The sequence below is a fragment of the Colossoma macropomum genome, unplaced genomic scaffold, assembly GCF_904425465.1.
Source record: "Colossoma macropomum unplaced genomic scaffold, Colossoma_macropomum, whole genome shotgun sequence".
Taxonomy (NCBI): domain Eukaryota; kingdom Metazoa; phylum Chordata; class Actinopteri; order Characiformes; family Serrasalmidae; genus Colossoma; species Colossoma macropomum.
This window is the reverse complement of record NW_023494792.1, coordinates 56,963,211-56,978,230: the sequence shown is the minus strand read 5'-3', so window position 1 is coordinate 56,978,230 and position 15,020 is coordinate 56,963,211. Positions and strand designations below refer to the sequence as shown.

Here is a 15,020-nt window from a genome sequence, read left to right as displayed (position 1 = left end):
GGCAAAGCTGAAGTTGCCTTTTTATTTAAAATTCTCGATTTCCATCATTTTTTCTCCAAACAGACAGTCTGTTCATTGGTCTGATGCTGTGCTAAATATGTTTTTCTCTGAAACAAACACTGTTCTGCTAAGTATTTTATGAAGTACCTAAAGGAAACAAAAAGATGGTTCTTCAAGGGTTCTTTAGCAAAGAAAATGGTTCTATATACAACTATAAGCACTCAAAGAACCTCCTGCAAGATTACAGGGTTCTTATTATTCAGGTGATAGAAAATGTGCATAAATGTGCTAAATATGGTTCTTTGAAAAGGGGTCTATATAGCACCCAAAAGCGTTCTTCTATTGTTACAAGCTTGACGTCGTAACAATAGAAGAACCCTTTGGGTGCAATATAGAATCCTTTTCAGAAAGGCTCAATATAGAAACACCTACAGCACATTCTCTTTCAGTCTGAAGAACCCTTTCATGGTGCAAAGATCCCTTTAATCGTGCAAAAGATTCTTTGAGTGCTCATGGTTCTATACAGAACCATTTTCTTTACTAAAGAACCCTTGAAGAACCATCTTTAAGAGTGTACCTATGGAGTAACCTATGCCTGGCCTAATAGCATGCTACTTTTACTCAGGATGGCCAACTATGAGGTAAAGCCAAGAATACTGTAACTAATGAGACTAATTTAGCATCTGTTCTCCAGCTATACTCTCAGACACTGTATGTCCTTGTCAGGGTAAATGCAATAACATTTTGGGTTCCATAATTTGAGCATGCGGCCCTTGGGACTAAGTATATAGGGCATGTGAAACTGCTGGATTCAAGATAGAAAGGTTTCCTACACTATATATACACACCTGGTTTCCACGGTGTGCGAATGAAGAATGAGCTAGTACAGCTCACCAGCAAAACAAGAACATATAAACCCCAGATAGCATCACGATGGTGTTGGCATGCTGGGAAAAGGGTCACAACTCCTACTCTGTACAGTCTGCAGCAGAATGACTCACACAATTTGAAAAAGGGCAACTCAGCAAACCTGAGAAAACTGCACCTACATAACTGTGCACCAACAAATGACCCAAAACGAAACAAACGCTGTCAACCACAACATCTTCCAATCCCTCATCGAAGGCTATTGAAGCAAAGGGCCCAGCTATGAAAGGATGTGGTGGGAAAACAGAATAAACCTACAGTGGAAGAAACAGGCACAAAGGCAGGCAGTGGATCTAAGTGAAGCAACACTGGAGGCAAAACAACCCCAGAGACATAAAGCGTGACCAGGGAGAGACGAAGAAAATGAATGATGTACAGAAACAAAAAGCTGAAGAAGAAACTGGAGGCACAACACAAGAGGCCAAACAAATGAGTTGAACAGGCGACAAAAACAGCCAAGCAGGTTTGCGTAGAAGAGCTGGAGCTGAGAGATCAGCAAAGAGCAACCAAAGTCTGTGTTTACATACAAAGATTTTTGCCAATCGAATTGAATACATTACATACAGATTAAGACTGAGGTGTTCATTTGCTCACTCTACTCAACAATCTGATGAAAAATCTCTGTTTACATGCTCACTACAAGTGATCCAATCCAAAATTACACGCATGCGTAGAGAACCACTTAGCGTAGACGTTACCATGACAGCGAGCATCATGTGAGTCCAGTCAGAGTGAGATGAGCAGCAGTGAGCAGTGCTTGTGTTTTTAATCACTTTAAAATGATGTCAGACTCAGGAAAACGTCCTTCACATGTCCTTATTAAAGAAGGCCGAGAGGAAGACGTCGTGTTCTGAGACACATAAGCTGGACGTCCCACCGGCGTCTTTTAAAGATCAGAGCATAAACTTCGTCTCCTCTGCAGACCAGTTTCTGCTCCGCCATTTTAAACGTTATAAACTTTGACGCACATGATCAGAACGGACTTAAACTTTCCGATAGGGAATGTAATCAGATACAGGGGTTTACACGGATATTATTCTTCTATTTAACTGAATATTTACAGGATTACCCACCTCGTTCAATCTGATGGAAATTTTATTCCAAATGGCCTCAATCAGACTGGTCTAGGACATATTCTGCTCCAATTTAACTATTAGTCGGATTATTAATGGATTATAAGGCTGCATGTAAACGTGGCTGATGAGGAACCATTTACAGAATTGCTGATTCTGATGCAGTGAGACAAGAGAAGCATCACAATCTTGTTTCTTCCCAGGAAACATTCTCACAAAATGAAAACATACCAAATATGATCAGTTGTAGACAAAAAGGAAGGAAGAAGCCAGATCAGGCTTGATAAGGAGCAGTAAAGATCACATATGTGCTTCAAGGAATGTCACAGATTCAGGCAGTAAATGGCAATGACACTATGGAAGCCTCCAGACATTAACATGCTATGGTATACTGTTGTTCAGACGAGTGCATCAACTCAGACTTAAACCAATACTTTGGAAAAAAATCTAATTAACATGATTTATCACTTACCCCAGGTGCAGCTGATTAGCCAAGACACGTTTGATATCTGCTCCTATGATTTACAGTGGGAGATGCTAGGCTAACTACACTAACAAACGCTAGAGTTAGAGTTAACTCATTAGAGCTAACTCATTTCCATAAAAACAAGCTAAAATTTTAATGTATTGTTATGAATATGAATACCTAATAATCAAATTGAGGAAAGTGGGGGTTGGGGCATAAATGATCTCACTAAAGCTAGTTTAAATCTACTTTCTTGCAAGATAAATACATCAAAATCTGATAATATTTAATTCAATTCCTGTACAGAATCCATGACCTACTGACCTTGTATTTAAGTTGTTTAAGCACGTAAGCATGAAATTTGCAGCAATTTAAATACTAATTTTTACTGTAACTAATGAGACTAAGACTAATAACAACATTAGCGTTAACTCATCTCCATAAAAACAAGCCAAAAACTTAATTTTTTGTTATGAATATGAATACCCAATAATCAAACTGAGGAAAATGGGGGGGGGGTCTCACTAAAGCTAGTAAAAATCTACTGTCTTGCAAGATAAATAATTCAAAATCAAATCCAATAATATTAAATTCAATTATGGTACAGAATCTGTGACCTAATTATTTTTGTGGAAATATGTTCAAAAAAGATGCTCTGAATCAAGATTACTAAAAAATACAGACGTATGACTCTCCTGGATGCACTGCTAGTTCATATAATTTTATCCAGTTATGTGCTTAAAGGGGAGTTTCACCGATAGGAACCAGGAGTCACAATGTCAATCAGACATAACATTATGACCGTCCTTGTTCTACACTCATTGTCCATTTTATCAGCTCCACTTACTATATAGGTGCACTTTGTAGTTCTACAGTTACAGACTGTAGTCCATCTGTTTCTCTGATACTTTGTTAGCCCCCTTTTACCCTGTTCTTCAATGGTCAGGACCCCCTGGACCCTCACAGAGTAGGTACTATTTGGGTGGTGGATCATTCTCAGCACTGCAGTAACACTGATGTGCTGGTGGTGTGTTAGTGTGTGTTGTGCTGGTACGAGTGGATCAGACACAGTAGTGCTGCTGGAGTTTTTAAACACCTCAGTGTCACTGCTGGACTGAGAATAGTCCACCAACCAAAAATATCCAGCCTACAGCGTCTGCGGGCAGCGTCCTGTGACCACTGATGAAAGACTAGAGGATAACCAACACAAACTGTGCAGCAGCAGATGAGCTAATAGTACCTGCTCTGTGAGGGTCCTTGGGGGTCCTGACCACTGAAGAACAGGGTAAAAGGGCATAGTATAACAAAGTATGCAGAGAAACAGATGGACTACAGTCTGTAACTGTAGAACTACAAAGTGCACCTATATAGTAAGTGGGGCTGATAAAATGGACAATGAGCGAAGAAACAAGGAGGTGGTCATAATGTTATGACTAATCAGTGTATGTGTGCCTTCTGAGCTTTTATATGTTAAGTTTACAATAGTAAATTAGTGATAAAAATTCGTTGGGGTCTATTTTGCCCTGCATATATCTCATTAATTAATCTGAATGACTGGTTTTAACTCAATAATCTAACCTAATCTAATGCAGAAAATGTTAAAAAAAATTGTGGAATCCTCTTTTAAAAAGAGGAAGAAATTACTGAACAATTGCATTTTGCATAGAACTGTATAGAGAGCTTTGTAACTGTATCTGAAAATTAAGCAAAATATGCACTTCAACAACCAGTGCATGCTTCTGTAAGGTGTTGCACCGCTGCAAATTGTGCTTCAGTGCACAATGCTGAAAGCACCCTGCCCTGTTTGCAGAACAAGACCACAATCACGTATAACTGTTCCCACAAGCACATGCACACCCATGCCTGCGGTGACAATCACAGCTCTTTGTGTTTGCAACCTTAGATGAGCTGCTGATAGTACTGAGTATCGAGTACTGGATTTCTTTACTTTTCTCACTCAGCTCCATTACCCTTTTGTCCTCTCTCACACAGGGCCGTTTCGTAACATCTGACACATCTCATCTGGGACCTCTCCACCTCACCCCAGTCATTATTTTGTACGCAAGAATGAAAAAAGAATAAATACTTCATTTATCTCGATTAGGATACAAGTTTAATTAATGCTAAGGTACTCACAATTACAGCTGAAACAACTGTTCAACATTATCAATAATAGGGATGCATCAATACCGATACCGGTATCGGGTATTGGTCTGAAAATGGACTGATATCAACATTCCAATACCTGCTGTGACGTAAGCCGAGTGTAGCTGCTGCGCTAATGAACAAACGCAGTGACGGAGGCTCTGCTCACACAGAAGCGCTACTGATCTGGTGACTGGCGGTCACAAAGTCGTCGGTCACTTCAAACATTCTGCCTTGGCAGATTCTCGCCAGGAATACAGTGTGTGATTTTAGCCCATTTTAAACACACACACACACACACACACACACACACACACACACACACATTAAATGCACTTCATAATCCGATAACTGAAGAAAATCAGATTTTGTCAGTAATCTCATATGGTAGTATTAAGATAATGCGAAACCCCAGGTCTACATGGGTCAGGCAGTAACCAGATTTCTGCTTTGCAACCACCCTCACAGAAGAACTGAAACTATGAACAAACATCATCTAGAAGATAAATATTGAAATCATTCATTTTATCAAGCATGTAGTTGGTTTCAGTGTCACCCCAAAAGTGTTTTGCTGCATCTCGAAGCAACACTACTTGCTTATTTCCAGTACCGTGGTCTGTTTTCGCTCATTTCATTTAAAATTAGCTAGATTTTAATTATTTTATTTTTATGGTACACTGCACTCATTTACACTAACGACTACTTAATTCTAGGTTATTCAGTATGGTATTGGACTCTATGAGTACTAAAAAATATGGACTCATAGTCAATCTGAAAAAATGGTATTGATGCATCCCTAATTGATAATGCTGAAAATAAAATGCAACTGTTAACAAGATGAACTCTTAAGCGGTCATCCATGACTTCCTGTTTCACCAGGGTATAAATATGAGGAGATGCCGAGACTAAATTCCGTAATCATTTATCAACATGGGGAAGATTAGGAGGTTTGTGACAGCTTAGAAAACACACAAGACATGACTGTACAGCTTTTATGATGAGCATTTAGCAAAGTGTCCTAAAATTGCTGAGTTAATGAAACAAGAGTCAGTCCTCTTTCTGTGGACTGAAACAGGCAATGACAGCAAAAAAAACTGGAACCTATTTCAAATGAAAAGTAAAGTAACAGAAGAATTACACGAAGAAAACAGACAATCAGAACCAGTCAGGACAAAAATCCTCTTCATTTTTACATTTTTTTGTTTTTATATTCTACATAATTTGAAAACACCAGCTGCCGTTTACATTGTATAAATATTCCCTGACAAATGGAACGATAGAAGCATCTAAATTACCTCTTTATTTTAACATCCATCACAAGACAATAATGTTTTTGGAGATACAAAGTTTTTTTTTCCTACAGCAACAAAATTCAGTATTCTGCCCAACCCTGCTAGTTAGCCACTAACCTAAATAAAAACAAACAAACAAACAACATACTAGCCCCCTCCTGAAATGGAAACCCTAAATACTCATAGCAAGAGATGGCCCTGTGTCCCACACACACTCTATGATGAATCGTCAGTTGTCCGTCCCCAGCACAAGGACGTTTCCCTCATCCGGAGAGATTAATCAGTTTGTTTTCTAGCCCTCTGTCCGGTGAGGGCTTGTGTTTGACCTTATGGTTATTGGAACTAAGCCCTGTCTCCCTGCCTACAACAGCATACAACTCATCATGAGACAGCCAGGGAAAAAAGCCTAATACACCTGAGTAAAGGTCAAACTCACCCATGACTGAGTCTGTGTGTGTGTGTGTGTGTGTGTGTGTGTGTGTGTGTGTGTGTGTGTGTGTGCGCGTTGAAAGGGGATAAAGCAACAAGAGACCGCAGGGGAACCGCTCACAGGGAAGTAGTCTGTTTCTAGAACTCTTTACACGTGGAGTGAAAGATGATATTAAGTCACTGAATGCTATTGTGTGTTGCTAATTAAGGCTGCACAATACATCATTTGTTAATCGTCATCACCACACTGGCCTCTGTGATACTGCTACGGCCAGTTTTATCATCTCAGCAGATATTCTGCAGTGTTTTGCTGAATCAGGGCATTTAAATCATCCAACAAACACAGAAAATTCTTTCACACACTGTTAGAAATAAAGGTACAGTGGAGGTACATTTTTAGTTCATCTAGGTACAAACAATGTAATTGTACCCTGAAAGGTACAACAGGGGTTTTAAGGTCCAGTTGTGAACCTTAAATAAGTTTTTCCAGGTGAAAAGTTTGTATTTGTACCTTTTCATAACCGAATGTTTTAAAACAGAACAATAAAATAAAAAGCCTGGAGACGAGACGGGGTGTGTGGAGTCAGTACAGCTTAGAAAATATCATTTCAGTGGATTATGGTTCAGTTATGTTCCTTGACTAAAGGTACTGAGATGTACCCTTGAGGGTCCCACCCCAGTAACAGTTTCATACCTTTATTTCTGAGAGTGCAGTGTTATTCAGCTGTATTGCTAGGACTGGGTAGTTTCTACTTGTTTTATACTTTCAAAGAGTCAATAAATATTATTGCATAACACAATCGTACCAGGAGGGTGGGGGTGGGTGCTGGGGAGCCGTAAAAGTGGTGGAAGTAAAGGAAAAGCATTTATGCTGCTTTTGTGCCACCTCGTTATTTCACAACAGAAAGCAATTAAAAATTTCAGTTCACTTACATAGTCACCAAATGAGTGAGGAGAGAGGAGCTAGTTAGCATTAGTGTTGCCAGGATGATAACAACTCTCTTCAGCACAACGTTCAGTTCTGGCTGACTAAAGCACCAAAACAAGTCTAGATGATGATTAAAATCTGAGGGAGAGAAGTCGAGCTGCTGGCACTGAAGGGGCAGAAAGGGCGAAATCAAATGGTGGTGTTTGGATGTGCAGCCTGATTGGCTAACTTAACGTTAGCTTAGCAAGCAGGCTACAGGCCTAAACAGTGCCACACAACACAGTACAGGTTTAATTCTGACTAACTGGCGCTCTGCTGACACAAGCATAGATGATAAAGACTCACATCTGAGAAAGCTGAGTCGAGCGACTGGTGTTGGAGTGACAGAAAGCCAAAATCAAACTTGTTCTGTGGTGTTTGAGACTGTAGCGTCTAACAAGAGCTTACTCAGCAGGCCAAATGTGCCACACACCACAGCACAGGCTTGTTTCCAGCTAACTGAGGCTAATGGTGTACCTTATCACCAGAGGTGGGAACAAGTCACTAAGTTGCAAGTAACAAGTAAGTCTCAAGTCTTCACACTCAAGTCCCGAGTCAAGTCCGAAGTCAAGATAGTCGAGTCTCAATTCAAGTCCCGAGTCAAGTCCGAAGTCAAGATAGTCGAGTCTCAATTCAAGTCCCGAGTCAGTACGGGCCAGTCTCGAGTCCCAAGTCAATAGTCCTAATCTTCGAGTTCTAAACAAGTCAGTATGCATTCCTCAGCTAATTTAAGGCCACAACACTGAATAATGGTAACAGTACTATAGCCTTTTAATGATAGCATGTTAGCAGTGAATGGGAGTATATTGATTTATTTATTTTTACCTTTCCAACTCAATATAAAATCCATGGTACACAGATAACCATGCCAGGCATATTGTTATACACAAAGTGTAGTGCACTACATATAAAAAGAATTTTAAAAGTACTACTAAACTTAACGAAAAAACTATTTAAACATAATTTTTGATGATTTTTGGGAACAGTGGGCACACAGGATTAAAATAAAAAAAAAACTAGGTCAGCAAACTAAAAAGAACCGCTAATTTGATTTAAATTTAGACGACAACAGGCACCAAAACAACCGAGCTAAACAAAGTTTACAAAAAATGATGGTGAATGTACGAAGCTGAAGTTGAATTGTTATTCGCCAGCTTCATATTGGAGTTTTCCATTCCACCTTAAATGGTGCAGCAGTTCGTTCCGGTACCTAGCCACTGCACCATTTAAGGTGGAATGGAAAATTCCAATATAAAGCTGGCGAATAACAATTCAACTTCAGCCTCGTGGTGAATGTTGCGCTTGTTTTACCTGCAGAAGCTGTTAAAATCGGTCAAACAGACAGAGCTGTGTTTCTTTTGTTTTGCTATCATGAGGAAAATGCTCAGTCCGCCTGGTAAGTTTCTCCTGCAAGACTGGAGTTTAAGTGCTGAGCGAGGGTGCACTGGTGCTGTTGATGCTTTGAGTCCCAAGTCTCAAAGTATCGATTTTCTCGAAAGTCATCAAATTCGTGACTTGAGTCGGACTCGAGTCCAAGTCATATGTCTCGAGTCCACACCTCTGCCTATTACCATTATACTGCCCAACCCTACGCATTGCTGATGTAAGATTCTGGGCTCATGGACTGATAAGTTATTTTTTCCAAGAGAAAAGCAAGTACAGAAATCTGCTGGCTTAAAATATTCATGCCTGATATTTCAAATTGCAGACCACTCTCTTGTGAATACACACGCTGAAATAAGATTGTGATTGCTCTCATTATGAAACATTAGCCTTTTATTACACCCTCAATGCTAGAAGAACATCAGATCATTGCTGATGATTCTTATTCGTTAATAAGGTTTAATTAATCTAATGGCCTGCTTCAGCGTGGGAGCCTGTCCTTCTGGATCTTGCACACGCACACACACTGAGGAACCAAATGTGCGGTTCTGGAATCTTCAAAATCACAATATTAATGAAAAACTACCAGCAACAAAAGTTATATGACATGCAGTAATATGTTCTTGCATACTCACAGTTGCATTATTAGGTAAAGATGATCAGAGCTTTCGTAGATATCTTCCAGGGCCACGATATTCTCATGCTTGATTCTGCCAAAAAACAGAAAAAGAAAATTTAGTCTACATGCCTGTCAAGAAGGTGCCAAAGATCTGCTGCTTGTACCAGCATTTTAATATAAAAAATAATAATATTGGGACATTTCAGAAATTTCAAAAAGAAAAAAATTGGTCACAGACATAAGCATGCTTAGAATAACTCTTAGAAAAGGTAGAATTCTATATAAGAATAAATATATTCAGACAGCAATGCCTTCCATCTCTCTCCTCAGGCCTGTTACACAGCAGTTGTAGGCACATTATCCATTTAGAGGTAGAGTACATGCATACAAGAACAATCCAGGAATAGTGGAGCTCATTTTGAAGCAATATTTTGACAGAAACAGGAGAGAAAGGATGAGAAAAAAATGATATCCGACAGAACCTTTCCAGCCTCAAGAGAGCATGAATAGACTGTATATTCACATTAAATGCAATATTTCAGGAATTCAATGAGCAAAGTCATCTGAGTGAGGTCTACAGGTTTTATGACTTACTACCACAAGCATTTTGATGCTGTTCACTCAGGGGTTATATGTACCACATAAGCAGGGGTGGGAGATACATCAATATAAAAGTGAATGTTTTTTTTTTGCTGTTTGCTGTGAGCTGCATGCCTGTAGAAGCATGTAAAAAATACTCCCATGGCATTTGTCACTCATTTGTCACATCTGTCTGCCATGCATGCAGCTTCTGGTGGGAAACAAGCTTGTGTTTGTCTCATTTGTGCTGTTGATTTGTGCCTAAAATTAGCCTAATGCCAAGATACAATATTATACTTCACTAATGTCAATGGAGTACTTAACAGATATTCAAAGTTCTGCATATACACCGATCAGGCATAACATTATGACCACCTCCTTGTTTCTACACTCATTGTCCATTTTATCAGCTCCACTTACTACATAGGTGCACTTTGTATAAATGTTTTTATTTGTATGTATATTAATTATAATTTGAAAACATTTGTTTCTTCGATTCTTCATTATTAAGTTGATCGTTTTTTCACTTATGTTTTTTATGACTTTGACGTCACCCACTACAAACTATTGCCTCCACAGAGCTCACTACAGGGTGCTTTGTGGCCCACTGGTGGTCTCTGAGCCACAGACTGAGAAACCCCAATCCTAACTAGTGTTTCCCTACCCAGTCCTTGGGCCCCCTCCCCAGACTGTTCACAGTTTTCCTCATCCCTTGACAGTTGGAACAACACTATGGCGAAGTTTAATGGTGGGCAGGGATGTAGATACTCACTAGAATAGAGTCGGCTAAAGTTTTTGTGAGTTATACCAAAATGACCTTTTCTTTCAGTGTGATTTTTCCGATTTCACTCATCTTTCTACTGTTATTTATGTTTTAAATGGTCCTACTATGTTATTTTCCCCTTTTCATGTTTTATTTTCTCTCAGTTTCTTTTTGTTTTTCATTTATTTTTTACCTGTGTTTTGTATGACTAATTTTGCAATGTATGGTATGTCTACTGGACCCCAGAAAGATTGTTGCTATCATAATAGCAGCTAATGAGGATCCTAAAAAATAAACAAACGTTAGGTTGGAGCAAAAATGTGGACCCTCTTGGGGGCCCTGAGAACTGGGTTGGGAAACTCTAACCTAAACACTTCTGTACAATAACAGGCTCGTTTATTTTTTATTCATATTGCTCTTGTTGTGTTACTGTTTTGCTATCCGGTGTCGACCAGAGGAGGATGGTTTCCCCCATCTGAGTCTCGGCTCCTCTCAAGATTTCTTCCTCTTGCTCTTAGAGAGTTTTTCCTCGTCATGATCACCCTTAGTTTGCTCAGTTGGGGCTTGGACCTGGATTTTCTGCAAAGCTGCTTTGTGACAACACTCAAGAAGCTAAATAAATACATAAATCTTGAATCTTATATGGTATGGCTGTTTATATTGATATCTGAGCTGCTATTATACATGTTTTGATATGTAAAAACTTGATCAGTGTACATATTGTTCTTTACAAACTGAAAAATCATGAGAAAAGTAAAAATTCAAAGCCAAAAACTGTGATTCCCACTAAACTGTGCAGCCTTCCTGAACAGTGAAAACATGGTAACGTGCAAGTTCATATTCCACACCCATCATGCAAAACTGTAGCAAAATGCCCATCAGCCTCACAGCCCTCAGATTATTCCAAAAACATGGCTTTTCCAGATTTACATCGACTCTCTCTCGGTCACTCCCTCTCTCTCTCTCTGGCTGCAGTTAACACCTCTCTCGCTGCTCGTCATGGTAACGGTTTCACGGTGGATGTGTGTGTACACATAAGCTCTGCATTTCAAGTGATTTCTGATCGGTGTCCAACCAGCATGGAATAACAGGTTGGCCAGTGACGCAGGCGAGAGGGGACAGGCGTACGCTCACGCAGATAATGGAACCAGGCAGTACATCAACAGGTGGAGCGCAGAGAGTGGGAGATATCGTATTTTCCTCCAACCAGCTATTAACTCCCTCTCCCTCAATGGACTTATTGAACAGCAGCTGGAGGCCTGCGGTGCCCGGCACAGTGGAAGCCCATATAAAGCATGCACAGAGCAATGATTTCTGAAACGGCAGACACAAAGCTTTTTCATCAATCCTGGCTTAAGAGTTTGGTGATATATGTCAACTCTACTAACGTTTAAAAACATAATATGCACTCCCCAGTTTATAATTTTTTAAAATTGCAAATTATATCATCAGCATAACAATCTGTCTGAAAAGCAGAATCTCTGAAAGATGTACATGAATCTTAGGATTTGTATTAGTGTTTAGTATTCTAACAGTGACAAAAGCCTCAAGAAATCAAATCCACTCAAGAGTCGTCTGAGCTTCAATGGACAGAGTAAGAGTAAAAGGAAAAAAAAGCTCCCGAGTGGCGCAACCGTCTAAGCGTTGGCCCTATCATCAGGAGATTGCGAGTTCGAACCCTGCGAATGCTACAGCCATCCGTGGCTGGGAGCCCAAGAGAGCAACATTGGCCTCGCTCTCTTTGGGTGGGTAGGATGGCCTCCTTTCTCCCCCCATCACTCAGCGCGATGCTAGTCAGTGCCGGCGTCTGTTAGCTGATGTAACAGATCTAGCAGTTGGTGCTTTCCTCCGAGCGCGTTCGGCTGTCCAGTGACGTTGTGTGAGCAGCAGTTTGAAAAGATGCGGTGGTGCTTCGCAGGTCTTGGAGGAAGCCTGTGTTAGCTTTCACCCTCCTAGTGCTGGTAGTATCGTGCGATTGGGGGAGTCCTAACTAGTGGGGGGAATTGGACACGACTAAATTGGGGAAAAAAAAATCAAAGAAAGAAAGAAAAAAAAATCTGACTGTTTTGTTAAGGCCTGAACATGGGATATTCACAAATTTGCTTAAATTTGAATACTGACTTAGAAATAGTCCAGAATGGGAATATGGAATTAGAATGACTTAAATAGTAGGATTTTTGCTGGCATAATTTTTATTAATATTAACTTAAATAATTACAATTTAACATAATGTAAGTCAATGGAACCAGACTTTTTTCCAAGTCATTTGGTCCATTATTCATGAAATTTACACACAATGCAAAGGACAACAGGCATTTTCAAATTATGTCAAAAACTGAAAAATGACAAAAATAGATATAAGGTTTTCTTCCGACAGCAGCGATACAGAGTGGTGGTCACTCACCATTTGACTTTTTTTTTGCATTGGTCAAAAACTGATCACATAAACCTACTTATAACAAGCATATTTCACTCTCGTTCAGCCGGGCTCCCTCTTTCTTTTTCTCTGTGTCTCTTGCATCCCTAAACAATTAGTGGGCAGAAAACTGTGGCATGACTCATCCATTGCTTCTGAAAGCATCTCCTTTAATTACAGAGAGAAAAGTACAGAAAAAAGAGAGGCGGTGAGACCAAGAGAAGAAGAAAGAAAAGGGAGACGGGGAGAGAAGCCCTTGATTCATGCTCAACTCGAGAAAGAAGCTTTAAAAAGGAGTCATGGTGTAACAGAACATGTAAACCGCAACAATCACAGCCCCAGTCATACTGCTCCATAGAGTTAAATCAACTCCTGAAAGCTTAAACGCTCTTCAGCCTTTTCTAACTTGAATAAGCACAACACTGTTGCTGCACGTAGGAATGAATGACTCAAAGGGTGGTTTCTGGAAGTGACTTATCTAAAATAAAGAAGAGCTGAGACACGAGGACCCGATGACAGGTGCCAGGTGAATGGGTTCTGGGGAAGAGAGTGTAATTAGTCATCAGAAGGGTGAGTCTTATACCTAGAAATAGTATGACAAACTGTTTGCCATGCTGTTTGCGGATATTGGAGTTGAATTGACATTTCTATCATGATGCAGATCATTTCCTTTTCTTACATACAGCATAATGGAATTTAATATGTGTCAAGTCTAAATGAAGGAAATGGTATTAATAGAAATGTATTATGAATAATGATACATACATAGTTATTTTATATGTAGCATATTTAAGCATAAATATGTACAATATTACTTGTTTATCTCCATTACATGAATTTACTTTGGATTACTGCAGTCAGTTGTTACTATGACGATTATATTATTATAATTGACATATCACACTACATTATAATATATATATATATATATATAAAGAGCAATAGACATTTTCAAATGATGTCAAACTGAATATATATATATATATATATATATATATATATATATATATATATATATATATATATATATATATAATTAGCAGCCAATATCAATATGATTCTGATGTCATTGTGCATCCCTAATTTTTCAGTATTCAGCGTGTCACTCTCTTCCTTTATTACAGCCTCCGTTCTTTTCAGGAGACTCACTTTCAGTTTCTCAAGGAAATCTGCAGAGATATTTGTCCTCACTTCAAGTGCTCAAAATGCAAATTATTTGCATTCTCCTTTTCTCAGTGAGGCTTCTTGACAGCTACACATCCTTTCAAAGCATCGTCTTTTCACAGTGGAAGGACGGACAGAAACACCTGTGGATTTTCTCAAATCTGAAACAGCTTGATTTTCTCCCCCCTTTAAAGATGAAAGCTTTAAGTGCTGTTTATCTGACCGGGGACAGTTTCGGTTTATCGGGACCACTTTAATCTTTTTATACTCCACTTTTGGAAACTTCTGTTTTTTCACTCTGACTTCCCCTTTTTTATATAAATGGATTATCTTATATCTCCTGTACTTACTGAAAAATTAATCATTTGTACTTAATGGCTGTTTTGACTGTAAACAAAATGAATGGATGGTCACTGTCTTTTGCAGAGTACTGTACAGATTTATAAAATGAAGAAACTGAGACTAAATCCACCTCAGTAAGCAATACAGAGAAACGTAACACTTATTTGTATTTCAAAAGGGTTACAATGCAGTAAAATGGGAAAAATGTAGACTTTTTAGCACAGTAGCCCAACATCACCTAAACATTCTGACCTTCCGGAGTAAAATAAACTTGTCGTCAAATATCTGTGAAATACCAGTCAAATCTAATCATCAGTCTGATGCGGGTAATTATTTTAAATAATGATCTACCGATACTGATGTGACTCCGATGTCACAGTGCATCTCCTTTATATAGTAGAACTTTCTCTAAAAAGTGTTCCATTAAGATAACATGTGCAAAACACACACAAACA

At 39.1% G+C, this 15,020-nt stretch overlaps 1 protein-coding gene across 1 annotated transcript in view; it reads right to left on the bottom strand.

Annotated features, from left to right (window-relative positions):
• The window catches only part of camk1da (calcium/calmodulin-dependent protein kinase 1Da), a 123,866-nt gene that overhangs the window by 34,655 nt on the left and 74,191 nt on the right, over nt 1-15,020 (bottom strand). The window contains exon 3 of the mRNA XM_036577648.1: nt 9,318-9,392. Within this exon, the coding sequence (XP_036433541.1) occupies nt 9,318-9,392 (75 nt within the window). The remainder of the gene's footprint in view (nt 1-9,317; nt 9,393-15,020) is intronic.